This window comes from Rhea pennata, chromosome 5 (assembly GCF_028389875.1).
Source record: "Rhea pennata isolate bPtePen1 chromosome 5, bPtePen1.pri, whole genome shotgun sequence".
Lineage (NCBI taxonomy): Eukaryota > Metazoa > Chordata > Aves > Rheiformes > Rheidae > Rhea > Rhea pennata.
Genome location: NC_084667.1, coordinates 37,290,163 through 37,316,246, shown reverse-complemented (window position 1 = coordinate 37,316,246; position 26,084 = coordinate 37,290,163). Strand labels below are relative to the sequence as shown.

Sequence of the window (26,084 nt, the reverse complement as noted above, 5' to 3'; positions counted from 1 at the left end):
ATTATGGCTTGGAGAGTATGGAAGGAAGTATAGCATAGAGAAATACAGCATAGAAAATATGAGCTTAAGCCTTTGAAAATGAGTTATGATGTGTCAACATGGTATCAGTGGTTTTCAGAATGGTAGTGAAAAAAAATCCTAAATTGATAGACTTGGGAATTTTTCTGCTGGAGAACAATGAAAATTAATTTTTCCAATGCAGACTATCTGGAAAAAAAAAAGAAGTAATTTAACTAAGTAGTTCTTTTGTCATAGCAGGTACTTACTCTTTGCATTAATACCTTGCATCAGGTTTTGTGTCACAACCTCAATGAAGTTACCTATAGTCTGTGACATTCCTTGTTCTTTTGCATTAAAGAACTGTATTGTAATCTCCTCGGCTGCCCGATATGGAGCTCAGGTTGATGGGAATTGGAGAAAAACTTCACAGAATAAAATATGACAGTCTGTAACATACACAAGCTGCAAGCAACGTACAGTAAAAACAAGTAAATGTTAACAAACAGAGTGAAAGAGAGAAAGAGAAAAAGAGAGAAAATGTGAAGAACATGTAAAAGAATTAAGATTCCTACATAACAACTCAGTTAATTTTAGTTACCCCAATATTCTAAGGCTGTTAAAATAAAAATCTTAATTATTTCTAGGTATCTTTATTGAAGTTCCCTAATTTTCATAATTACTGCATATTTTGAAAGCTGTTATGAAGCTCTTTTGAGTAGATATCATACTGGTGGACTTTACAGTGGTACAAATGAGAGCAGAGCTTAGCACGCTACAGGAATATGCAGAGGCCTTCCGACCCAACCTACCTCTTCAACATGTACTCACCACCATGTTGACCTGGGTCCCTCCAGGAAGCCGTGTCCCCCAGGAAAGGCACTCCGGTGGCATGGAGACCACCTCTCAGTGCCAACTGGCCAACAATGTGACGTCACTCCCAGAGAATATCACCCTTGTGAGGCACTACTCCTTGAAGTGAGGTGACAGTATGTTGGCTGCCTAGCTACTGGCACGACTGGAGCAGACACAGGAGCTCTAGGTAAGTAGATCCAGTGTACCCTGCCATACACAGGTATTATTGGATATGTGCTTAATGGAGTGCTGAGAAATGGTGCTCCTGGAAGTGACGCGTTGCAAAGAGCTATGGAAGATCCTTCCAAGTTGTGTCCTTACAATTTGGGGATTACGCTTGCACCAATCCTGTACTTCTGAGGGTCTCCTTAACATCAGACTATGTAAAGCCCAGTGTGTCACTAACAGGTCAGGCAGAAATTGTAGGTAAATGCAGTCAGGTGAGTTTTAGGCTATCTTACAGTACCAAGCTGACTGAGGAATACGATATGATGATCTGTACAGTATGAAGTATGTCTGATATGGAACATGGATGAATACAAACAGCAGAGAGAGCAGGAATGGTAGATTGCTGGTTATTTTGGCTTTGTGCTTATAAGTAGACAAGCAAATAGACAAAAGGCTTAAAAAATTTTCCATCAAGTACAGACTAAGAGGGCTATAAGCTAGTGGGCTGGGCACAGTACTGGGACTTCACATCCTAGGACCATCTTTTGTCCCTGGTCTTTTGTGGTAAGGAGAAAATCGTCCTGTCTCTCTAGTACAATTGCAGCAGAGCTGTACTACTTACACAGAGCTGCCTTTTGTTGTTTCTATTCTGCAAAGACCAGTCATAGCCCCTCCAGCTGAAGTGAGTGAATCACAGGGAGAGGTGCCAAGACTACCTTTTTTTATATCCCAGGAATGCATTCTGTGCTGGATAGCGCTGGAATTGCAGTGGCAAGAACATACCTGCAAAGGGGTGCTTGACGAAGAGGATTTACCATATTTACATCCGTCTTGTGTTGGAGTATTAGCACAACCTGGGCTTATCTGTCTGGAGATGTGTTGGTATCTGTGTTTTTCCATCACTAAAAGTGGTGTAATCCTCTTGTGCTCATTGAGATATTAAGGCTCATTGAGTTATTAAAGTTTTAAGATTTATTATTTAGTCCTGTGATTGTTTTTCAGCTCAGTATGCTTCTGCCTCTCCATACAAACATCCCTGACTGTGTCCAGACCACAGGCAGCTATGTAGGAAGGTCCTTTTTGATTTCCCTTATGCCAAGAAGAAGTGTCTAGATGTCTTCTGTGAGACCAACAGAATGCTAAAGTAGTTTCCCCACACGCCTCTGGTAACAGACAGGCCGATGCCAATTCAGAGCTAAAAGGGGCTCTTTTTGCTTCCTGTTCAATGCTTGACCATATTGCTGCACTGCTCTGGGGCTTTTTCTAGAGCTTTCTCAGTACGGACTTGGCTATAGCTACCACACACTTTCATTTCGGTCACTGGGTGGCAAAACACTTCAGCCAGTGTGGACCTGGCATGAATGTAGACCAACAAGCAGGAAACCCAAAGCTCCATGCTTGAACTCATAGTTCCTCCGTTTTGCTTTCAGATGACTTAGTATAGAGGATGTTATTTATACTCAAATTCTAAATTAAATAAGCACCACAATACAAGTGACACCTACTGATTAGTATCTCTGCAGGAAATCACAGGTGAATAATTGTACAGTAAAATATTGCATTGTATAAATTATAAATTCTGCTTTGTGTGTGATCCACAGCTATGAAATTGTACAAATGCAACATGGAGGGAACAGATCCAGATTCCTCCCACCTAACTGCAGGCACTTAATTGAGCACCTTAAATTAGAGCTGCAGTCACCTTAGGTCAGTTATGGAGAGAGCCACCTCTGGAGGCAGTTCAGATCATAAATGAGTAAATTACTCTCTGGGACTGCCTAACTCTTCTTTCATTGCAAAGGGGACCACAGGCAAATGCATCTTAATTCAGATGAAAAAATGAGCCTTAATCTTTTTATTTTGAAACAGTCTTCTGCATTAGATCCAGAGGACAAAGCTTCCATCTTCAGTGACATCGGGATGTAGTCCTTACCTCATTTCTCTATAAAAGCTAGCATTCACTATTAGCAGTATTGAATTCTAGAGTTTTAAGGGCTAAGAAGATTAAGTACAGGGAAGAGAAAAACCATCTCCCTGTTACCTTTTCAACTGCCTTTTTAATGTTTTATGTCCAATGTATACAATGATCAGTCTTCTAAGCCAAACCAGAACTGACTCCTTTGCAGTTGCATCACTGTCTACTGCTTATCTTATAGAAAGGGTCAAAGCTCTTATGACACTGAAGTTAGCTTTTATTTTATTTTTTTTAATGTTCAAAGGCATTTGATCAGAGACTTCTCCTTCCTATGGATTAAAGGACTACCACAGTGACTACATGTAGATGGCTTTAATGCTGTTCTGCTCTCCATAAAAGCCGCAGAAGTTCGCACAGTAGAGCTATACGTTAGGCAGCAGAATAGGCCTATGACAAGAACTCCCAAGAGTTCCCAGCTCCCACCGAGCACTGGCACTGGAATTGCAGTGCTCAGCACACTTCTGATGTTAGAAACGATGTGTTGGACAAGGAACACAGGTTATTTAGCTTACTATGGCAGAAGGGAGGAAAAAATGTAGGCTCGAGAAAAGATCAGCTGCTTCAGAAAGCAGTAGTGAGAAAGCTGAAATAGGAAATTACTATTATATTTTTAAACAGAAATCAATGCTCGCTCAGTAAACTGCATTAAAATAGTGAGTTGTTAATAGCACAGCTTGCTCCAGTTCATCTGATGATAGAGTGCACTGGAGTTATTAAAGCCATGTAGTTCCCCTTGTCAGTGATAGACTTGGGTGGCTCTATCTGTTCAGACATTGAGATTGTCAAGGAGTGGATACTGGAAAACCCTTTTTGGGGCAGACAAGTGAAACAACCACAGAAGTTGCTCCAAAGCTAATGATGGAATTAGCAATGACGTGTATTTTCCCTCCACTCTTAGGCCCTTGTAATCTAGTAATGTTTCTTCTGTATTTCCCAGCTATGCAATGAGCAGAGGATCAACATATTGTAAAAAAGTTGCCCAACCTGGTTGCACAGTAAATTTCTATGAAGATGTTCTATCCTCAGAGAATAGCTTAAGTGAAACTGCGAGCAGAGGGGATCAAAGAGAGGTGAGGAATTATTATTTTGGCCATATTAAAGTCAGTGTTTATATTTACATTGTATTTAATAAACATTGTGTGCCCTGGTTCTGTAAGTATTTGTACAGAAACAATGACAGTTTGGGGTAGATCTCATAACAGGAAACAAAAATAACCTATCTCTTGTATCGTATATTATACATACATTCTTAATACTGTTGCTCTGTGGCACCAGAGGGTGCTATAGACATCAAATGAAGTTATGAACTCCATTCTTAGTCTAAATTTCTTTTACGGTGCTGGAAACTGACATTGACTACTTCATCCTGCAGCTACTTTTAAGATGTGACCATGTAATCAACCTATTTTGAGGTAAGTACACAGCTGACAGAAGACAGGGCCTAAAGAATTGAGTAACACTTTTTATAACAAAGTCCAGAACAGGGTGCTTTCAAGATTTATTTTGCATATTATAAGTTTCCTTAAAAGGTTACACCTTAAAGTTTGTCACCACATGCACTAAGATAAATCATTTGTACTTGTAGGACAAAGTGTGTTTTGGGGCAGAATGAGCTAAGTTTAAGTGGTTTAGGCTAACTTCTGTTTTCCTTCTATTTGATTTTCTTACGGCATGATGAGTTGTAATACTGGCTGAAATACTCAGAAACCTGTAGATGAAAGAACTACAATACAGGGTCTGTGGTTACAATTGGTGCTTATTTAGTTATATTCAATTAATAGCTTTGCCACAGATCTCTCAAGTGATCTTGGTCAATTATTAATTTAAGCCATGTGTTAAGTGGAAATAGTGGAGATTACTTCTGTTTTCTTTGTTGTCTACTTAGGTTGTAAGGTAGGGGTTGTCTAATATGATAATGGCAAAATGAAGCTCTTATCTTGAATGAGGCCTGCAGGCAACACTGCAACATAATGAACTTGGTAGTTCATCGTGGTGATACGAGGACTTAGTGTGCATGTGTTAAGCGAGGGGACAACTGGTCCTCCCTAGTCTGTGAAAAAGCCCAGATAAAGGAGTTTTAGCAGGTGGGATCCTTTGTACCATTGCAGGCCCTGTTCCTCCAGGCACTGTATAAGCAGTATCTTGAGAATTTACGGTCAACAGAATTAGAGAATGTGTTTTTTTTTGTTTGTTTTGGGGGAAATCTCTGCTTTCTTAATGCTAGTGGTGGAGGCCTGCCTGGATAAGTAGCTTCACCATCATCTCTGGAATTCTGCTCATCCCCTTATGTCACTCTCCCACCCACTCGCTGACAGTAACGGATGGGGCAGAGAGCAGGAAGGGTTGCTGCAGAGAGGGGAGGGGTGCTAGAGTCAAACTGTGAAATTCTCAGTGCTTTATCAAATTAAAATCAGGTGCTGTTATTTAAAGAAACCCTCCCGCTGGATGCAAATTATACCAGGACTGTGCTGCTGAGAGTTGTGGTCAATTTAAAAATTCAATTCAAACCTAGCGGAATTTCAATTCAAAACATCTTTGCTTCTCCTGCAAATTACTACAGCATCACTGGCAGCAGCTGCGCAGCCTGTGGGCAACGTTCTGCTGCTGGCGTGTCTGTGCCAGGAAAGTGCTGCTTAGCCTGTGATGAGATGCTGGGACGGGGCTGTGCAGAGCTCTCTGTAGAACCCTGTTGACCCTGTGTGCGGCTGAGACCTAGAAGAGCTGTGAACTACTGATTCGGTAAATAAGAGGGCACAGTGCTTATAGCAAGGTAGGCATATGCGGAATATTTCCTACTCATCACCGTTTCATTAGGCATTTAATCATTCTACCCAATGTAATACATGGAATAAGTAACTTCATGTGATGTTCTTTACTCATGAGCCTAAACAGGCTGGTTTTTATATTAGATGTACATTATATGACTTTATGTCACCTACCACACTGAAGCTTGACAATTAAAAGTTACAAGAAATACCTTGAACAACTTGGACATCATTTTAGAAACATTAGGTCTGAGGGACCTACTCAGAGTTATTAGTACAATGTGAATTGGTTGTCTGCAATTAGGTGGTGTTAACTAATTTAAATATTTTATTGTATAGAGAGTATTCACTACTTGCAAGTCTCTGTTTTTGTATAATGTGGAGGTTATAGTTTCAGGAACAAGTCAGTGCTATGAGTGCTTCATATTGCATAAGTGAACCTCAACATCCAAGGCAATAATGGTCTAGTTTTAACAGTTCAGTCGTGACCTTATTTATTATCTTCTATTTTCTCTTGCACGCATATAGATCTTTCCTTGTTAGGAAGCTAAGAGCTACAGGCAATATTTTTTGCTGCTAGTGGTGCGTAATTATCAGAAATAGAACTCCAGTAACAGTGTTACTGAATCCATTTCATTAACCAAAGTACAAGTGTGTTATTTCTGAAAATATATATGCTTATATATGTATATAAAAATATTCTCTTTTAATTATTGCAGAAATAGATAAGCTGCTGTTATTATCAATACTTCATGGATATTGTAATAACAGCTGATTTTAGAGCACTGATGCTGGCAAAACAGTTCCACATTGAACCAAAATTAAACGTATTCTCAGGATACCAGTGTGGAATTTCATTGAACTCGTAGAGTTCTTAGTCCTCTAGTTCCCTGAGAGGACTAGGGTATGTAATGGAAGGAAATTTATAAAACAAGGGAGTTCTGAGAAGAAAATCACTCTGTAGCTGACTGCTAAAGTACTCAGGTGTCTTGCATTTACAGTTGGATAGTTGGCATATTGCTCACCGTAGGAGACGCGTAGTCTTTCTAGTGCCCTCTTTCCCACTTGATATATAATGCCACAGAGACACCTACTTATGAGGAAGTTTGCTACTTGGACACGACTTGTGATTAGCATTTGCAACCTGAGGGGAAGGGATGATTAAACCATGCGCTTATGCGCAGAAGATGCAGTCTATCAGTCACGTGAATTGTGGTTGGCCTGTTGCAATGGAGTAGTCTTTAACAAAAAAAGTGAAAGCTGTTTACCTTCTAAATGGATTTTACATAGTTGCACAGAAGGGAAAAGAAGAAAGAAGAGTAAAGAAAAGAAGAGAAGAGAAAAGAAGAGAAGATCCCACCAGTTCTTCCCCTCCAAAATTAGCACTGGCATTGGTGAAGTCACACACAAAGGAAAGTCTCATTTTCTTTGTGCCTCTCACAATGACATCAACATGCATGGCTATGAGATGAAAGGAGAATACTTCACTCGTGATGAGTAACAAATTAGAATTTTCTTCAAAGTAAAAAAATGATAACACAAGACCATCATAGGTATATGCTAGCTCTTTCAAACACCTCTTGTTGATTAGATGTCCATCTAACTGGTGATCTATTCTATCTAATGCAACACATGGGAATATTTTGAATAAGCTGAAGAATACTTGCTATGCAACTTGGCTGGAACATCTGCCAAAAATGGAGTTGGCTTTGTTTTCAACATGGTTATCTACTTTAAAATTACTGACTCCACAGAATAACTAGTGATATTCCATAGGTAGAGGTAGATTATGGGGTTGAAATAATCAAATTGGAGCCCTGTAATTTTATGTGCTATATGAGGATTCTCATAAAACTGAGATATTCCCATAATTAACCGCTAGCCATGGGATATTATAATATATTCCATGGTGACTAGTATTTCCCCCTCCCCCCAGTAGAATTAGTATGATTAATTTTGCTCTGGTTTCACCTATTGCTGACATGAATCAATATAATTAAAAAAATAAGAATACCATATTATGAGGCAATCACTGTTTAGGCCAAACCTGCCAGTAATGACCAGTGAGACCCTTTCCAGTCAGCCTCTACTGCCAGAAGGCAGAGCTATAACTCACCAACCCATAGTTGCAAAAGGAGCATCTTTTAGAAATTGTAGTTCAAAACTCTTCATAGCTCTAAATGCTAAATTGTAATGGAATATACAATAGATTGGTTTGCATGGCATGGAATAAACATCCTTACATCTAATCTTGTCTAAGAGTGAGTCATTTTGTGTTAGTGTCAAGAATTTGAGCTGTTGTTCTACTTTGCAGTTAATCATCAGAAAGAGATGGGATTGTCTCATGAATATGCATGATGGTATAGTTGTCCCTTCAACTTACTAGGCACCTAGTTTCTTTAATGAGATGTACAATATCTGCCATTTAAAATAGCTGAAAGGTCCCAATTGGGAACAAATGAGAAAGCAACTGGCTGTTTCCAATTCCAGCCTTGTTTTGTCAAAAAACTGTAATTGCTGAGTACTTGGCTCCTACTCTGCTCTATGAAGCATTCAGATCTCAGGAGCCTCTGAGATGCATTACACAGTCCAGCAACATAGCTGTAGAACTCTCCCAATTCTTCCACTAGATGTAACAGCTCTTCAAAATATCTTGAGACTTGTATGCCCTTAACCAGGACCAAAGTTTGGGCTCCTAGAGCATGCTCTCCACCTTAGTTTTGCTGATTAGCCTCCACTGTACCATTTGTCCCTGCAACCTAGCCTTCACACATATTATTCACTGTGTGATGGTGGGACTAGAATGGATAAATGTGCTACCCATTGCTCTAAGAAAGCAGTCTGGCTGTATCTGAAATCACTACACGGGATGGAGATTAAAGGTCAGATGGACATTCCTCTAAGAGGTTTCCTACCTGCTCTGTTAATTTCTAAAATTTCTTCTTGGGCCAGTGGGCAAGTGTCGCTCTGAGTACTGTGGTGTGGAGAGTTTACGACAGATTTACAATAATTGGGGGATCCCAGCTGGGGTGGCCTCGGGATATGCTTCTTTTTTTTCTTTGGTAGCTTCTGCTTAGCCATAGCTAAGGAGTAATACATTCCGAAATTGTTCACAATGACAGGGACAGGCATGGCAATGGTCAGCACACCAGCAAGAGCACAGAGGGCCCCCACCAGCATGCCTGACCAAGTCTGAGGATACATGTCTCCGTAGCCCAGGGTCGTCATGGTGACAACAGCCCACCAGAAGCCGATGGGGATATTTTTAAAGTGTGTGTGTTCACTGGCACTAGGGTCATTTGGTTTAGCACCTATTCTCTCGGCATAATAGATCATCGTGGCAAAGATTAAGACGCCCAATGCCAAAAATATGATGAGCAGCAAGAATTCGTTTGTGCTGGCACGGAGGGTGTGTCCCAGGACCCGCAACCCAACAAAGTGGCGGGTCAGCTTGAAAATTCGCAGGATTCGCACGAAACGGACTACGCGGAGGAAGCCCAGGACATCCTTAGCAGCTTTGGAAGACAGGCCACTGAGTCCAACCTCTAGATAGAAAGGCAGTATGGCCACAAAGTCAATGATGTTCAAAGAGTTTTTGATAAATTCCACCTTGTTTGGGCAGAAAGTGACTCTCATCAAGAACTCAAATGTAAACCAGACCACACAGACACCTTCGATGTAGGTGAGAAAGGCCTCAGTCTCTGCTTCCCTGTAGTGCCGCACCTGGGTGTCATTCCCGATGAATTCAGTTTCTGTCTTGTTCACAATGGGGTTAAATCTCTCATGGGTCTCGAGGCAGAAGGTGGTGATGGAGACCAGAATGAAGAAGAGGGAGGCAAATGCCACATACTGTGGAAAGAAAGATACAAGAGAAATGTTAAACAGCAGGTTAAGTACAGGGGCTTCGAGCCTGGAACACACAGGGAAGGACAAGTGCTTTATTAAAACCGAAGATAATGCCAAGTCTTCCTGTGGCCTTAAGATACCAAGTCTTACCTGCAAAGGCAGCCTGACATTCAAACTTGGAGGGAGAAGAGTATGTAAGCACGTGCTTCAGTCCCTTCCTGTATGGATAGCACTTCAGTGGAGTGTAAATTTAAGTAAGTATTTAAATCTCAGAGCTTTCTGCAGGATTTAAAGTTAAGGACATACTTAAATTCTACCTTCCTGAACTGATCCTCTTTTACTTGTGGATCTTAAAGATAGGCTTTAGATACTAAAAGGTACTAGATGCTTCAGGCTAAAGATAGACTAGCAGGCCTTCTAGAACAACTGTTGTGCAAAAGTCAGCCTCTGCCCAAAGTTACCACAATGTTGTCAATGGTTAAATGGCTGTCTCGTTCTCTGTTTAGAGAGGGTTGTGGTATTTCAGATCTCAGTGAGGTGCTACTCTGCAGGTGAATGCAGCAAGGAGCAGAACTCTGGCACTGTTAGACCTTCCTACCAAATCCAAGGGACAGGTCAAGGAGTGGTTACAAGTCAAGCTGAGCTCTGCTAGAGTGAACTTATCTACTAAGTATTTCAATCCCCCTTTCCAGACGTTTCTTGGGGAGGGAGGGTAAGTTTGGGGTATGCCTGTCAGTTGATACCAAAGGAGATGGGTCTGTTGGGTTTTACCAGACAAGGTTTTCTTGAAGAGATTCTCATTAAAATATAAGCCTCGTACCAGAACTAGATTAATCTTTTTCAAGGTTGTTGCTTTACATTGTGGTTAATCGAGTTACAGTGAAGACGGGAGCAGCTCCCCAAATCAGTGAGCTTTTGTCTTGAGAATATTTGTCTCTTCTGCTTCAGTTCCTACTTTCCTCAGACTTCCCTCAGCCTAAAGGAGATCTCTGAGTTGTATCCCAGAGTAACTGAGGGAGATAGTAAAGCCAAAATTCACAACTGTCACAACTAATTTCTCTGCTCAATTTTCCATTATTCAACCAAGTAGTTTGTATATAGCTAAGAAGGCTCTCTGTATGGTAGAGCTGCACAGTAATGGAAATGCCTCTTTCCATTTCCCTCCATAGATCTGCCATCTTCCTGTTGAAGCATCAAGAAGTTTACTATGGAAGTGTCCCAACACCTTGACTAGGCAAGTCACGTATGATATTATTTCAGGATCCAAAAGAGCATGTGCAACTATACTAATTAAAATTAGTTAGTTATTTTTTTGATTAGCTGTGTTAATTAAAATACTAATCAAGGAAACCAAATTGTCCCCCCTTTTTTTCTGCAGAGTAGTCAAAAGAGGAGTTAAAAAGAACTTATTTCTTCTAATTGCCTGTCGCCAGTAAATACAGAGCAATAATGTGAAAGAAATTGCTACCAAAGGAATAGACCAGTTAAAAATAGCCTCTGCTTCAAGCTAGCAATGCTCTTCTGCAATCAAGAAGTTCCTCTTGTCTGCTTTCCGGGGTATAACTGGTACAAAATTATGCTTGACCTTCACTATTAGCAAGCAAAGTCAAAAGCAAGTATTTGTGATGTTTTGAGGCCAACCGTTTAATAGAGAAAATCCAGAGAAATTGGCATAAAATTAAATCACAGAATCATTTAGGTTGGAAGGGCCTCTGGAGGTCGTCCAGTACAACTTCAAAGTCAGACTAGGTTGCTCAGAGCCTTGCCGGGTCAATTTCTGAATATCTCCAGTGATGGAGATCCCACAGCCTCCCTGAGCAGCCTGTGACAAGAGTTTGATCAGTTTGGGCAAATAAACGTATAGGGATGCAGGAGCCAACAGGCTCTTCTACACTGGCAATCCCTCTTCACTGCCAATGATATCAGAAGCTTACTCATTGTCACAGATGTAAAAAAGCCTAGTACCTTCCCCAGAATGCTTCTGGCTATGATATTATTCTTATTTAACAACTAACGTATGTGTTAATATGTGCTAAAAATCAATGTCTAATATAGATAGTTGAATGGAAGACTAATACAGAGGAAGAATGAATGTTGTGTGGAAGATGAATGAATGAAGATGGATGATGATGGTTAGAGAAATTGAGGAGCAAGACCACTGATACCGTTCTATCAGATTCTGCTGTTACCAAGGGAGATTTCTCCAGGCAGTTTCACCATCTGTAAGGTAGGTAACTGTACTAACTGGTGTTTGTCATATGCTTTGTGACCCTAGATAAATGTGTACATTATGCTTACTGTCTTTAGTTATTATCAACACTCTCTCTGAAAAAGTTTTTTAAGTACTCAAAGTCAGCTTATGTGTGATGTTGTTAACACTGAGAAGTATAAATGCAGTTTAATACCACAATCGTCTGAGTATGACTAAAACAAGAAATAAAAAAGCATCTTTCACCAAGAACTCAGCAAAATGTTCCCCAACAGCCTCAGACTATGTCTGTTAAATTTCTGCCTAGAGCAGATTTTTACCTTGAAGTTGTGGAGCCCTGAGAATTCAAGCTGCAGAAGGAAACGGTGACACTTCATTAAGTCAGGTAGCACACACAGATTAGAAGCAGAAAGGGGAATAAAACCATTTTGCATTTTAAGGAGTCTATGTGGAATGCCTCTTTATGCAGACTCAAAATCCAATTCTCCTCTTGATATATATGAATCTCTCTCCTGAGTAAGTTTTTCCTGCTTAGGACAGCTTAAGGCTGACCTTTTTCCACAGCAAGTATCATGAGAAGTGATGTTTTGCTGCATTAAAGGGAAGAAATAACCAATTCTGACAGGGCATTTCAGTTTTCTACAGTGGTAAATGCAGGGTTACTAGCAGAGAATGTCGCACCCGCCCGACCCTCTTGCCATTAGCGCCTGTGTGTACACACCTTGACTTCAAAAGGAAGTTAAGAATATCTAGTCCCCAGTTCAGAAGAAAGGAGAAGTACATGCTGAACATGAAGCATTTGCTTCTTTCTATCCTTGTTTAACAAAATGCAAAGCCCTTTCACAGGGAAGGGCAGGTTCTTGAACGCTTTATTGCTTTGGAAGTACAGATCCTCTTTCAAGATTTCATAAAACCATATAGGAGTAATAGCATTGATGGGAAGAATCCCAGCCTTCTTCCCCAATTTAGTTTCTGTTTTCTTTTTAGAATTACCATGTAATCCTAAAACCAAATTTATGTTTGAAAAGAAAAAGGACCTTTTATAGATTGCTTATTTCAATATTGAAAGGTCCTTGTTGTTTTTCTTTTCTTTTTTTCTTTTCTTTTCTTTCTTTTTTTTTTTTTTTTTAAGAAAATCTCCATGGAGTGGAAGGTCCTATCAATGGAGAGAAGCTTTTTAATAATACTCCCTTATTTTAATCACAGTTCCCTAGTCCTTCAGCTGTTCCAAAGAACTGTTGAAATAAACGGGAGTCAGGCCTGAGAATTAGTTCACTGGCACCATGTTTGATAGATTCTGTCACTGGCAGCTGCTTGGAAGCAGAAGTTCAGGAACTCTGCAAATGGTATTTAGTGGTTCTTATTTTCTTTCTCCTTACATTTTACATCAGAATGTCTCTTCATCCTAGGAACTGAACGGTCTGGGGGAAAGGAGTGAGGATTTTCACAAATCATGTCATGTGATATTGAGTTGCATAATGGCCACCAAAATTTTTTACAATTAAAAAAAGCACCTAGTTAAAGAGTCTGAAGTGATCTAAACTCTCTTTTATATGCTTTGACACTAGGCACATGTGGATGATTCTTACTTACCCTAGAGATGCTGCTGCCATTGCTCCTTTCTGGCTCTAACACCAACAAAGAAAAATCTCAGATTATCCAGAAAGGCAGGGTCCATAAGAGAAGGCAGAGGGGAGACTTCAAAGGGTATATTTTGCTTAAAATATAGATAAAATAAGTGGCTTCCTTCTGGAGAGAGGAAAAATTACACTCCTGCATAATTTCTGTTGATAGCAGCTCTAGCATGGCAAAGGATATTTTTTAATCAGACTATTTTGAAAGAGGCTAAAATGCATAATTTCCATAAGGGGAGAGTTTCACCATCCAATATAAAAAATAAAAAGAAAAAAGGAAGGGAAAAGGAAAGGGAAAGGGGAAGGGGAAGGGGAGGGGGAAGGGGAAGGGAAGGGAAGGGAAGGGAAGTTTCAAAGGCCTGCTTCTCCACTGCCCTGTGTCTAGCCTAGCCTTTTTCTTTAGTATGGTGTGAATGAAAAATGCCACTTAATTTGAAATAGTAGTATTTCACATCAGTTTTGCGTAGCTGAAAGGACAAGTAAAAGGTGCAAGATAACAGAATCAGATTATCCTCTCATGAATAATGAGCACAGTATCTTTCCACTCAATGTGGAAAGAAAACAAAAGTCTAGCAGCTTTAAAATGCAAATCAGCCTTCTAATACATGAGGGGTTAGGAAGCTAGGCTCATTCAGGAAAAGGTCTGAGCATTAGACAGTGCAGTATTAAATATCTTGGTGTGACTACCCACCTCTGGGAATGAGTTTTTAAATTGTATGTTACCTTGCACTTTTGAGATAGTTCTACTCTGGTAGATAAGAAACCTTTCTTGTCTTCTATTTTAAACAAGTAAATCCAGTAACTCTTTAGAATTCCTCTACACAGGAGCTGGAATTGCCAAGCTTTAAGGCAGACAGCCAGTGAAGATCACAGATTTAAATGCTGAGATAGAAATCAGATGACAGAGGCTCTTTTCCATCCTCCTCCACTGACCCATCTTAGTCTTCAAGAATATTATTTATCCTCAGTGTGCCTGTATCTTCTATACTACCCTTTGTCTGCCTTGTTTATTGAGATGGTAAACTCTCTGGAGCTTAAGAAGTATATCTGTGTCCAGTGCCCAGCATGATGTATGTCTGGAGTGGGGACCAGAGAAGGGAGGCTTTGGTTGAGTTTATGGTAAGGGAAACACCACTCTTGAACTGCAGGCAAGAAAAGGTGGTGGCAGAAGCAGCATGGCTTTTGCCAGGGATGTTTCAGTAACTTCAGAGTTAGTTTTCTAGGAAGTAGTAATCTACATGATACAGCATTCATAATTCATTCCAGATAGCATGTTTGGAGTGAGTTAGTAGAAGCTGAGTGCCCCAGACGAGTGTTCTTCTCCTTTGATACTGCCCAGAATCATTTAGCCATCCTGACTAAAGCTAGACGGAAGAAAAGAAACATCATAATCAGAGAATTGCCTGCGTCTCCCTTTCCTAGGGCCAACAGATGATTTTTTTAGTGTGATACTTGATCTCTATCCTCTTGCAGGGAAATCAAAGAAGTTCCACCCTTCCCTGAAACCCTGGATGAAACGCAGAAGATGGCATTTTGTGTGAACTACATCTGTTGAAGCATCAAGAAATTTACTATGGAAGTGACACCACATCTTTCTGCTAATGGACTCCTGTGAATTACTGTTTTGATGACAAAAAACATTTACTTCACTAGATCATAACCTTCCTGCTCCTGTAGACCCCACATTGCACTGGAGCTAGGTGTTGCGTTAGTCTGTATGTGAAGGACCTCCTCTAGGCAGCCTAAAGTTTGCTCCCTTTCCCATAGGAGAACTTGCCAAGACTGAAATGAGAGGTGAAAACAGTATACATCTTTGCCTCTGAAGGAGAAATGATGGAGCTATTACTGCCCTGGTGCTTCTAGGAAGGTAAGTTATTAGTCTAATGTGATCCGATGTGCTCTAATTTCAAAAAAAAAAAAAAAAAAAAAAAAAAAAAAAAAAAAAACCCCACCAGGTCTAGCAATTTTTCGGTAAGCTCATTAACGGTAAATGTTAGATATCTTGCAGGAACAGGCTAGTCTCAGAAGAATTCCAGATCAGTGCTAGTAACCCATGAGTCTGAGTTCTTTATTGTGCACCAATATTTCATATGTACCTAGAGCCTTGGGCTTTTGTTTTCTCTGCTCAAACCAAAAAGGTCATGGGAATTATATCATACTGTCATTGACATAAATGTCACTTGGTGTTTTTCTAGACCTGTGTAAAACCTTGTGATTTCCATTCACAAAGCATCTTTTTAAGTAATTTCAGCACCTCTGTTTTACAGTAGTTCATCTGTTTCAGGTTTTTCTTTTATTTATATAACCAAATAACTCTGAAAATTTGTATTACACCTATATGAAGTTGCCAATTTGTGACTTAACTCACTGAACTTTAACTGAGTTTTATTTTAATCTGAAAACTATACTTTGGCCACTCTTCTCTTAAAACTTAGCGCATTTATCAGCAATAGGTATAACAATAACAACAAGTATTTTTGCTACATTTTAGCCAAAATTTGGGCTAAATGAAAGCTGCTTTAGAATACTTAGTTTTACAATAACTATATTATCAAAGACTTTTTTTTTCAGGGTTTCTTAGAGATATAAACTCTGATTCAAACACATGACTCATTTCAAATGTGCAAGTAATTCTGCTGAATTTTTGAAAGAAAGATTGAATCTGTATGACTGATCAAATGATTAAATGTAGGCACATGATACTAACCGACTAACACTGTAAAAGTGAGCAAAGGCAAGGACTTTGTCTAAAAGCAACCTCTGAAGAATTTCATTAAGAATCTTCATGTAAGTAGTTTGGAGATCCTTTTGAGTGATCATTTTGAAACTGGAATTGTTTGCAAGGGGAAAAATTCATTCCTGCTTTTGTAGATGTGAATCAAGCATACAAGGGCACAGTTGCATGTTACCCTTTTCTTTGAAGGGAAGGATGACCAGCTTGGCTATCTGTCTTGTTCCAGTGAGCTGACAATAAGCCAATCTACACAGCAGCTCACTTCAGTGAACACAGAGGTTCAGTCACAAGATTGTTCAAATTTGGATTGCTTGGCTGAGATAAAACAAAGAAACAGGCTTACAGATAAACAAAGCTTGCTCCAGAGCCAGATAAGAAGTCCATGAGCAGCAAATGGATGAAATGGTTATATAATGCCAAAAAAAATATATGATAGCTTGCAAAAAAATCTTGGAATGGTTAGTGGCACGCAGACGTGAAACAGCGTGTTAAAAAAATGTGCAGTCATCTGTGGAAAATATGCTTAAGTTATTCGGTGTTGAAATAGCAATAAATATCAGAAGCAGATCCCTCAAATGTTAGTCCTAGCAGGCAGCCATGTGCTTTGACAAGGTGGTTGCTGGGATAAGCAAGACTTCATGAGAACTGAAGTCTGATGTATATACAGTATTAGCTTGTGACCACATGGCCAGCTGGCCGGTCACGAGGCAAAGGTCAGAATGTTTCTTTATAGGTCACAGTCAAATTTTTCTGTTTCAGGTAGGATAGATTAAATCTTGTGATTTAGTAGGTATACCATGCCTTGTCACAGAAGAGATGTGAATTGATCTTGCAAGCTTCCTTACTGGGTTCCTAGCCTGGCTGGTAGTGAGAACCGTATGGAAATGCTATGGTGCAAGTAAGCATTTCATATTTTTTGACAGCATCTTCAGTGAGAAGATTTCATTGTAACACTTACAGATTCCTGATACCAAAATGCCTAGCTCAGTATATGGGAGCTTGGAGAAGGAGCTGTGAGTGTTCAAAGGAAATTTTCCTTCTCTTTAAAGTGTTGCAGAAACATGGTTGGTAAGGATCTCCAAGGTCATCTAGCCAATCCCCTGTCCCAAGGTGCAGTCTTTTGTCATTCCTAAAGATGGCCAATATATACTATTTCTAAAGATCTCCACTGGTGAATATTCTGCAAATTCTTCAGGAAATTTATTCCAGTGCTTCATTCCAGTGCTTATTTGTATTTTTTTCCCCTAAGACCTAACCTAAATTTCTCTCGTTGCATTTTAAGCCTGTTCACTTTTGTCCTAACTATTAAAGATAGCTATGCATTTAGAGATTTGCAGATGTTTCCCCTTTTTGGTAGCCTAGCAACCACCAAACATTCAAATGTTCCATGAGTCCTAGACTCATGTTCTCATATTCTCATGCTTTAGCTGCATAAAATCGATATAATTATTAATCTCATTTTCAGATGATGCCACACACAGCTATGCTGTCAGTTCTGTCAAATGCTCTGGAATTAAAGAAACTGAGAAAGCCGTATAACATCTCATGCACTGGAACATAAGCTAACCTTGACGAACGGAACCAGGCAACTTCTTCCATAACTGCATGTGACTCCTTTCCTCCCACTTCTAGTTTTCTGCTAGGCATAGGATTGTTTCCTTAATTACTTTCTGTGGGCTCTACAGAAGTCTCAGGCCTTGATGAACCATTGGTAAAAGCCACTGAACTACACGGTTTTGCCCCTGTACTCTTGTATTATTTGCTCTTTCTGGAAAGATACCAGACCATAAACTAATAGACTAATCCAGTCAGACATTCCTTACATACTTTATTTTCTCTCTCTCTCTCTTTTTTTTTCTTTTTGCTATTTTGAATCAAGTGAGTTCTGTAGCAGTGACTGATGGTAATGTCATGAGTTACGATTTTCAGGATCTCAACTTTCCACCTTCATGCTGGATGCTATTTTATCTCCTGAGAAAATCACACTTTCTGCTTCTCTGACTTGCTGCCAGTCCTTCGCTGTGGGAAGAGAAAAGCCATTTCTTGCACGTTTCTCTAACATGAGAGGGGAATTCCTGACTAGAGCTAGACAGAATCTGACTGGGATAACCCAAAGACTTGCAAAATTTGCTTAATCTTGAAGCTGTCTGTGGTTTAGAAGTATTATTTTTTTTTTGCTTATGAAAAAAAAATCGCACTTGCTCATGACTGTTATCAAGTGCAGCCAGATAAAGCTATGTATGCATCTCTGACCAAGCCTCGTATTTTGATTTTGGAAACGTTAAACTCCAAAGATGACTGGTTGACAGGTTGTGCTCTCTTGGGTGCACCCATGCACATGCACACTCTTAAAGTCATTCACTTAGGGATTCCTTCCCTAAGCTATAGGCTACATGAGTCCTGGGAGACTCGGTGCAGAAGCAAGCACCTATTCTTTCACTTTTGGTGCAAGTGGGGACATATTTTTGTAGCCTTTCAGGGCTGAGTACAGTTTAATTCCCCGACCTCCGCTGCCGCCAGCACCAAAGGAATGAAACTGTTAGACATATAGGACAGGAAGAGGCTGCCCTCTGATCTCTGTTAGGAAGAGTGTACCCTACTCTCTTATTTTTTATAAGAAACACCCCTGTCTGGGAAAGTATTGAATGTAAAACTTAACAACGAAATACTTGAAATGTGCAGTGAGGCTTTGTCCTCAATACAGAACTCTCTAACCTAATAAACACAGCTGACTCTTCTTCCTATGGTTTTTAAGCCAAGAGGTTTGGAGTGCATGCCAGATCTTGTTCGTATTCGAACAATAACGCTTCTGCTTCAAGACAAATTAAGATAAAAGCGGCCATCAAATCTTTAATAATGTAAAATGTGGTCAGGCCGGCTGCATAACCAGCTTCTGGCAGGGTATGAAATCTACCTGCACCTCTTCCATGCGCTGTTGCCTGTAGCTGCGCAGGTGCACCAGTCCAGAGGGTGCTGGTGGCTCCTGTGCAGGACGAAGGGTGGGCAGCATCAGCCCGCCGAGGTGGGCAGTTTGGGTTGGCCACTGCTGGCTCTGCACTGACTCGAACGTTGGGGTCCTGACTCCCATTTCTCTTTGAAAGTGTTACTGTAGCAAAAGTAATCCTGATAGGATTCTTCTCTGGGGCCACAAACCAACCTTTTTCATGTTTAGGCATGCATTTTTAAAACCTCAGTTTCTGAGCACTCAGCAAAGGATGATCCTTAAATTTCAGGAGCTGGCTGAGTGTTTACCATCAGAAAGTCAAGCTGAGCACCTCGGCATTGGGGCACTCCTGGTAACTTCTTGCTTTGAGAAACCGGAAGCCCTGCAATCCCCCCGGTGCTGCTAAACATTGAGCTTGGGGTGTCTTGTTTCCACTGCAGTTTATATGAATAACTGCCACAGATACGGAGTCTCTGAAGAGCCATTTGGGCAAAGTGGCTGAAAATCAGGTGTCAAAACCCAGGTATTTCAAGGACTGCTTAATTTTATGCAGTTTCATATTTTTTAGGGGAACACTTTGTTTAGGGGGTCTTTTGTTGTTTTTGTTTTTTTCCAAATTTTGACTAGCAGTATGTCTTGGACACTTTTCCTCCCATAGTGCTGCATAGTTAGCCGAAGCCTTAGCTATTGGCTCATGCTTTTAAAATTTTAGGTCCACAGTACCTCTTGTACAGTGTAGCAGAAAAGCCATGTTAAGCTAAATAAGTTAGAAAATATCGAGTTTTTGCTTTATAAAACCTAAATATTAAATCTAAATTATCTAGCTCCATCACCTTAATCAATTAGCTGTTAATATAACACATTAAAAATAAACTAGTAATCATAAAAGCAAACAAGAGAAATGTTTTGGGAAGAGAAGAATATTTTCATTCCCCAGTTAGGTAGAATCCAATGGACAGGATGGGAGCACCCTTGCTTGCACAAAACCTCCATTAACAACAGTCTTTTGCAAGGCTGGGTTTTGACTGGCTTTGAGCCATTTTAGATATCCAAAATTAGTGATAAAATAACTTAGAAAACCGTGTTGATAGCCTTTTAGTGACAGCTTCCAAAATAGCCTTCATCATATATTCTGCCTTGGCTCAGACCAGAACATTTGAGGGCATTTGACCCTGTTAGTACATGCTGGCTGTCTTTTGTCAAAGCGAGTTATCGGCAAGGTGTTGGGATGCTCACAGCTTTGGGGCTCTTGCCTTAGGGATGGTAATCCATACAGCCCCAGCACTTACACGAGTCTTCTCCCTCACTATTCCACAAGGATCCGAGGAGGAAACGTTCACCATTCATTTGCTATGGCAGAGTGGCTGCAAATCTCTGCTCAGTAAGAAAATCCTAAGTATATATGAAGATTTGTGTCTTTGATGGTGGAACAGAGAGAACCAATTAATGTTTTATCATATATGTATTTGCATGTGTATGTGTATATTAATTAATTGTAGTCTGTATTGTAATTCTATATGGCATATATTACATTTACTATCCTATATATCAATTATTATATAGATACAAGAATGTATGGAATATACTGTAAACATTATACTGTTATATACTATATCCGCCCGGAGATTATAATACGCTAACATATGCATAGAAATCTATTAAATATAAATATGTGTTTATATATTAGGTATGTAACACGTGTTTCATGGGCAGCAGGGATGCATGGCTGTAGCATGCAAAACTGATGGAAAGGGCCATTCTTTCAGAATTGCTACCCTTTCTAGGAGAGCCGTTTGGATTAAGGAGAAGCCCCTGACAGGAAGAAACCTGCCAACTTGAGGAAAACCGGGGTCACCTGGAGGATGGAGGCCTTGTGGAGCAGAGTAACTTATGTGTAGAGCAGCGTGGGCCCTGCAGGAGGGAGATGGCATCTGCTGTCTGAATGCAGGTTCATCTCCTGCGCAAGCAAGCTGTGTGAGACCTGCTCGGCTTCCCTTTTCCACGCTGAACACAGGGCCTCTGCAGTGCCAATTCTTGCCTCAGGTTTACTGACAATATTTTCCCTGTATGATATTCTGCTTCACTTGTTCCAGGTACAAGAGGTATACTCGCTCTAGCCTGTTGCCTACAGCTCTGTATTTACCGTGCCACCACTTTGCCTGTGAACATGTGGGATGCAGTGCATTTCATCACCCCCCTTTGTCAGTGTGAGCCCTACCGCCTGTCGTAAGAGCGGAGTTTGGGTGCCTGCATTTCTACCGCTGGCCTCTGAACTGGCACAAATAAATGACTGGAGCTGTAAGGCGGCCACTGGATGCTGCTTGCAGCGTTGGCATGCCGGTTACTCTGAATACTGTTGAGACCTTTGCCTTAAGAAATGCTTTCCCCCAGATGCAAAGAACAAGGAAAACACTCCTTTTCTTGTGGAGCTTGATCACACAAGTCAGGTTTCCTGTTTTCTAGGCATCAGGCTTACATCCTGGAGGTGTATAGAGCATAGTGCTATTGCACAGAAGCAGTGTTCTGGTATGGGAACCTACACAGGATCTTCTTGTAACGCTTGTAAACTTAGGCAACACTTTACATTTCAAAGATACATTTCAGGATTTGAATCTTCCTGTGTAAAAAGAATCATCTGGAGCTTGGAAGTAAAAGCTCTGGTTCATTCTTGTTTCATCTGCAGAGATATTGCAACCTTTGAAATATTGTGGCAATTCATGAATCTGCCCAGGACTTTACAGTTGTTACAAGGCATGCTGTGACCACCAGAAAACCTCGGGAAGAGACAAGACAGCAGCAACTCAAGCTCACCCAGGGAACCTGCTGTCCCAGGAGCACTTATCACAGCAGTCACTACAGGGCACATCCACACTTCCCTTGCAGACAGTAGTATTCTGGTTTAACAGAAGGCGTTGCATCATCCTTTCTTTTCCTGGTAAGAATTTTCTCCTTCTGTGTATAACCAATATATTTAATCTAGCTACACGCCTGCAGACATGCAAAAACTGTGCTTCTGTGGAGGAAAGCTGCTAAAAACATTGACCTCGTCATTACCTTATCAGGCTAAATTGATGTGAGGCAAATTTAACACCTGTGGATACCAGACCGGCTCTCTGAGTTCTGCATCTCAACCTCATTCTCCCAAGTCAGCATCAGTGTTAGTTCTTGCACAGACTTTCCTGGTGCTGCAGGGTTAATCACATGTTGTTGCTGCCCTGCTTTGTGCAGTTTAAAAGGGCTCTCAGCCATCCTTTGCTGGAAAAATACTGTGAGAGGTGCTGTCTTGTCCAGGAGTGCTCTCCATTAACTGCTCTAGCTAAGGCTTTTTTAGATGAGGCTGTAAAAAGCTCAGCCTTTCTGAGAGAAGGGGACCTTCTACCTTTATCATTGTATAAGCACCAAGAAAAACGCTTCTACTAAAGACAATCCTTTGTGCAGTCAAGGTTAAATCAAGTAGCTGAAAAGATTAGAAAAGAAATATCATTAAGTTACAGTCTGAACCCAAAAGGAAAATTGCTTTCTACGTAAAATGAAAGAAAATGATAGTATTTTACGAAGTTTGCTGGCAATATTGTGCAAGTGTGTTTAGCTTGCATCCTGCAGTACACTCAGCATCTTGTAGAATAGTAGGGACCTCTCATTTTATTACTAGCAACATTCTGGCTGTATTGTCTAGTGTCTATGTATTTCTTCTAAGAACACATGCAGGTATGATGTAAGCCCTGGTTAAAGAACCAGCTTAGTTTCTGAATCTTATCTTCCAAGATAAAGGAAATATCCTTCATTTGAAATAGCTTTCTTTGAATGTTTTGTGTCCACCCACACTATAAAGAACCTGAAATATTATGTAGTATTTAACAGTGTAGAGCTTTTTACACCTTGAAAGTGCTGTTGAAATGTTAATTAACGAACCAATCTTTGCATTTGTTTTATAAGGCAAAGCAAGTAGATAGTATTTCTGTTCTGTAGATGAGGTGATTTTGAGGCTTAGAGATTAGAGCCCATGTTTCTCAAGTATGTTGTTTTAATTTTGGCAGGACAGCTGCCAATATCAGGGTATCTGTCTGGGGCAAGATTAGGAGTTATCTTGCAAAGTATATGTCTTTATGTCCAGATCTCCAGATGGATGTGCAGGATCATCAGACTTTGGGTGCCTGGGAGTTGTTAGGCTACTGTGGACCTGTTGGCCATGATATGCTTCCCCAGGACATTTGTTTGCAGAGTCAATGCCAACCAGTCATGAAATTGCAGCTCTGTCTTCAGCTGCATTCTTCTCTTTAACACTGCAGTACAGCAAGTCCCAACACATAGCATACAGGGGAAGGTAAAAAGAGTAGAGGGTTAGTATTGGAGATCTGTGTAGGCTTTAAGAGTATTGTTTTCGTTTTTTGTGCAGCTGAGCCACATCAGTACCTCTAGAAATGGCCACTCTAGAGAAGGGTGCAAATTTTTCCACAGAATGTGAATAAGCTGCACTTTCTACTGACTTTAATATTTTGGCCTGAGCCTATGCAGCTCTCAACACTGAGATTTCTTATTAGGTATTTTAACCAGATCAGACTACAAGCCTATGAAAATATGATCCTTAAAGAGATTTCAATTTGGATACACATTAACTGTGACTCATCAGAAATCACTAATCACTTTTGGAAATCTTCCCTAGCATGTGTTGCCACATACTGGCACAAAACTACCTAAAAATACTAGGAAAACTGGTAGAATGAGCTGGCACTTGAAGTGTATTGATTCTAAGAATGTAGTTTCTTCCTGGGAACATCTGGGTGATTTGAATGTTTTCTCCTTAATGCAAGATGAGACTGCTCTCCCGTGTCCTTTATGCAGCATGCCATTCTTTACTTAAAGAAGAGCTTGTGCAAATGGTTATGTACAGAAGTCTATTTAGAAATAACCTCTTCAAAAATAAAGAATGGTCTGTAATGCTGACTTTCTTGAAAAAGCTATTCACAGAATTGTGGGTAGCAAGTAAGGTGAATTCAATCAGCTAAGAAAACAAAGAGTTGGGGGAGGGGGAGCCTAGGGATGAAGTCAAAGAAGAAAGGAGAAAGCAGGGACTTGCATTCAAGCAAAGTGTTCCATTAGCCAGCGAGGATGGAAAATAGCATGTGATGCACAGGTTTTATTTTCACACACTCCATTTCCAATTCTTGAGTGATATGTGGAAACTCTGTGCCACCAAAGGCCTGCTTAGGACATGGACTATGTACAAGACTATGTCATATGCTGCCTAGATAGGAAAAATTAAGAGATGATTTAAAAAATTGAGCTAGTTGGGTAATTAAAAGATGGCAAATACCAAATAAAGTGTGTATGGGGTGTTTCCCCCTCTGTCAGAACTTGAAATATTTGTGTAATTAATTTGGAACATGATCTCACTGAGGAGGAAGAGGTAGCTTCCCACTGAAACATCTTCCTTGAATGCTCTGTGCTTCAGATCCAAGTGCACAGAGCTTTCCAAAAAGGTCAAAGAGCCCTTCTCTCTTTTTGATGCATCAGGTGCAAGCAACTTCCCTAATACATTATTTGCACCTTTGCAATGTAAATGCTCCTGTAACATCAGGGTGGTTCAGAAGATGCTGATCTAAGTGTAGTAAACTGTCTGTTGCATAAGGCTGTCCTTTCTGGACTATGCATGAAGTCTGTCTGCTACAGCTTAGATAGCTCACTCCACTGCCTGGAGTCAGAGGACATGAGCACACTCCCCGTCACCACCTCCTTAGTGTCAAAAACAAGAACCTAGGATTTCTGGCTTTTGTTCCCATGTTTTATTAATGAACCCAGCAGCTGCCCAGCTGTAGGGCAACGTGATGTGCAGAGGCACTGTGTCATGGTGAGAGTGCGTTTCCGCAGTGTCCCTTGTAGAGAGCAGTACAGATGTATCCTGATGTGAAGAACTGAGCATTGTGAGTGTTGTGTTGGGTATGTAACGATCAAGTTCTTCATGGCAGAGGGTCTAAGTTAAGGAATTGCATCAGAAAAATTAGCTTGTGATTAACATGGTCCTGTGGGCTGTGAAATGTACATTTTACAGACCTTTTGTCTCATTACAAGAGTTGACATAGTACTAGGATTTTTTGTTTTGTTTTGTTTTTTGCTTTTCAAAATAGTCACAAAAGTTGGGGGGTGCGGAATTGCCAACCGTATTTTAAAAAGCAGTAGTCATGGTAACTGAGGTACCTTCAGTTACCAAGGTAACAAATGCAGCTAAACTGCCTTGCTGTAAAGCCAGACAAATCTACTCATGATCTGTTGATTTTAAGATATTTTATAAATTGTTGAGCTATTTTAGGCATGAAATCCATACATCCAAAAACCAAATTTACTTTCTATTATGAAGACCAATATACCATGCTATTTATGCACATTCTTATCTTCAGCTGTGCTTTTCCCCTGTCAAGATATCCAGACTTTTTCACTCATAGTTTTTTTCTTATTTATTGTTTGGAAAATGGTTCTTTTCTGTGGAATAGATGATTCATATTATTACTAGTGGTAGATCTTAATTCTTGAAAAAACCCTAACATTTGCTCTCCAACCCCCCCTTCCATTCCTGCAGTCTTTAAACAGAGCCTTACATGTTTCTGGCCTGAAACCACAGAATAAGTTTTGCTAAAAATTTGCTAATGAATTAAATCAATACAATTTGGAATGAGTTCCATCTCAAACAATCAATACAGGCCCAGTGATGTACAACAGGCGGGCAGGTAAATTGGTCTAAATAAATTTACAATTGATTTTACTTTTAAAACCAGATTAGGACATTTATAGGCTTACCAAATAAGATCAGCTACAACTTGTGCAAACAAGCATGTTCTTTGCTTTATCTTTTCTAATCCTAATAGTGGATCTGTTACTATTTATAGCTCAATACCTTTTTATTACTGGGATAATATGTACAATTTCTTGGCCCTAAAGCACGGGCAGCCTATGCTTAAAATC

At 40.2% G+C, this 26,084-nt stretch overlaps 1 protein-coding gene across 6 annotated transcripts in view; it reads right to left on the bottom strand.

Moving 5' to 3' along the window:
* KCNC1 (potassium voltage-gated channel subfamily C member 1) overlaps positions 1–26,084 on the bottom strand; it is a 105,019-nt gene that overhangs the window by 10,129 nt on the left and 68,806 nt on the right. For 3 of the 6 annotated variants that reach the window (XM_062576937.1, XM_062576935.1, XM_062576939.1), the window contains exon 2: positions 8,676–9,609. In XM_062576937.1, the coding sequence (XP_062432921.1) occupies positions 8,676–9,609 (934 nt within the window). Of the gene's footprint in view, positions 1–6,957; positions 7,029–8,653; positions 9,610–26,084 lie in introns of those variants that run through there. The other 3 variants (XM_062576940.1, XM_062576938.1, XM_062576936.1) reach the window with 3 other exon arrangements.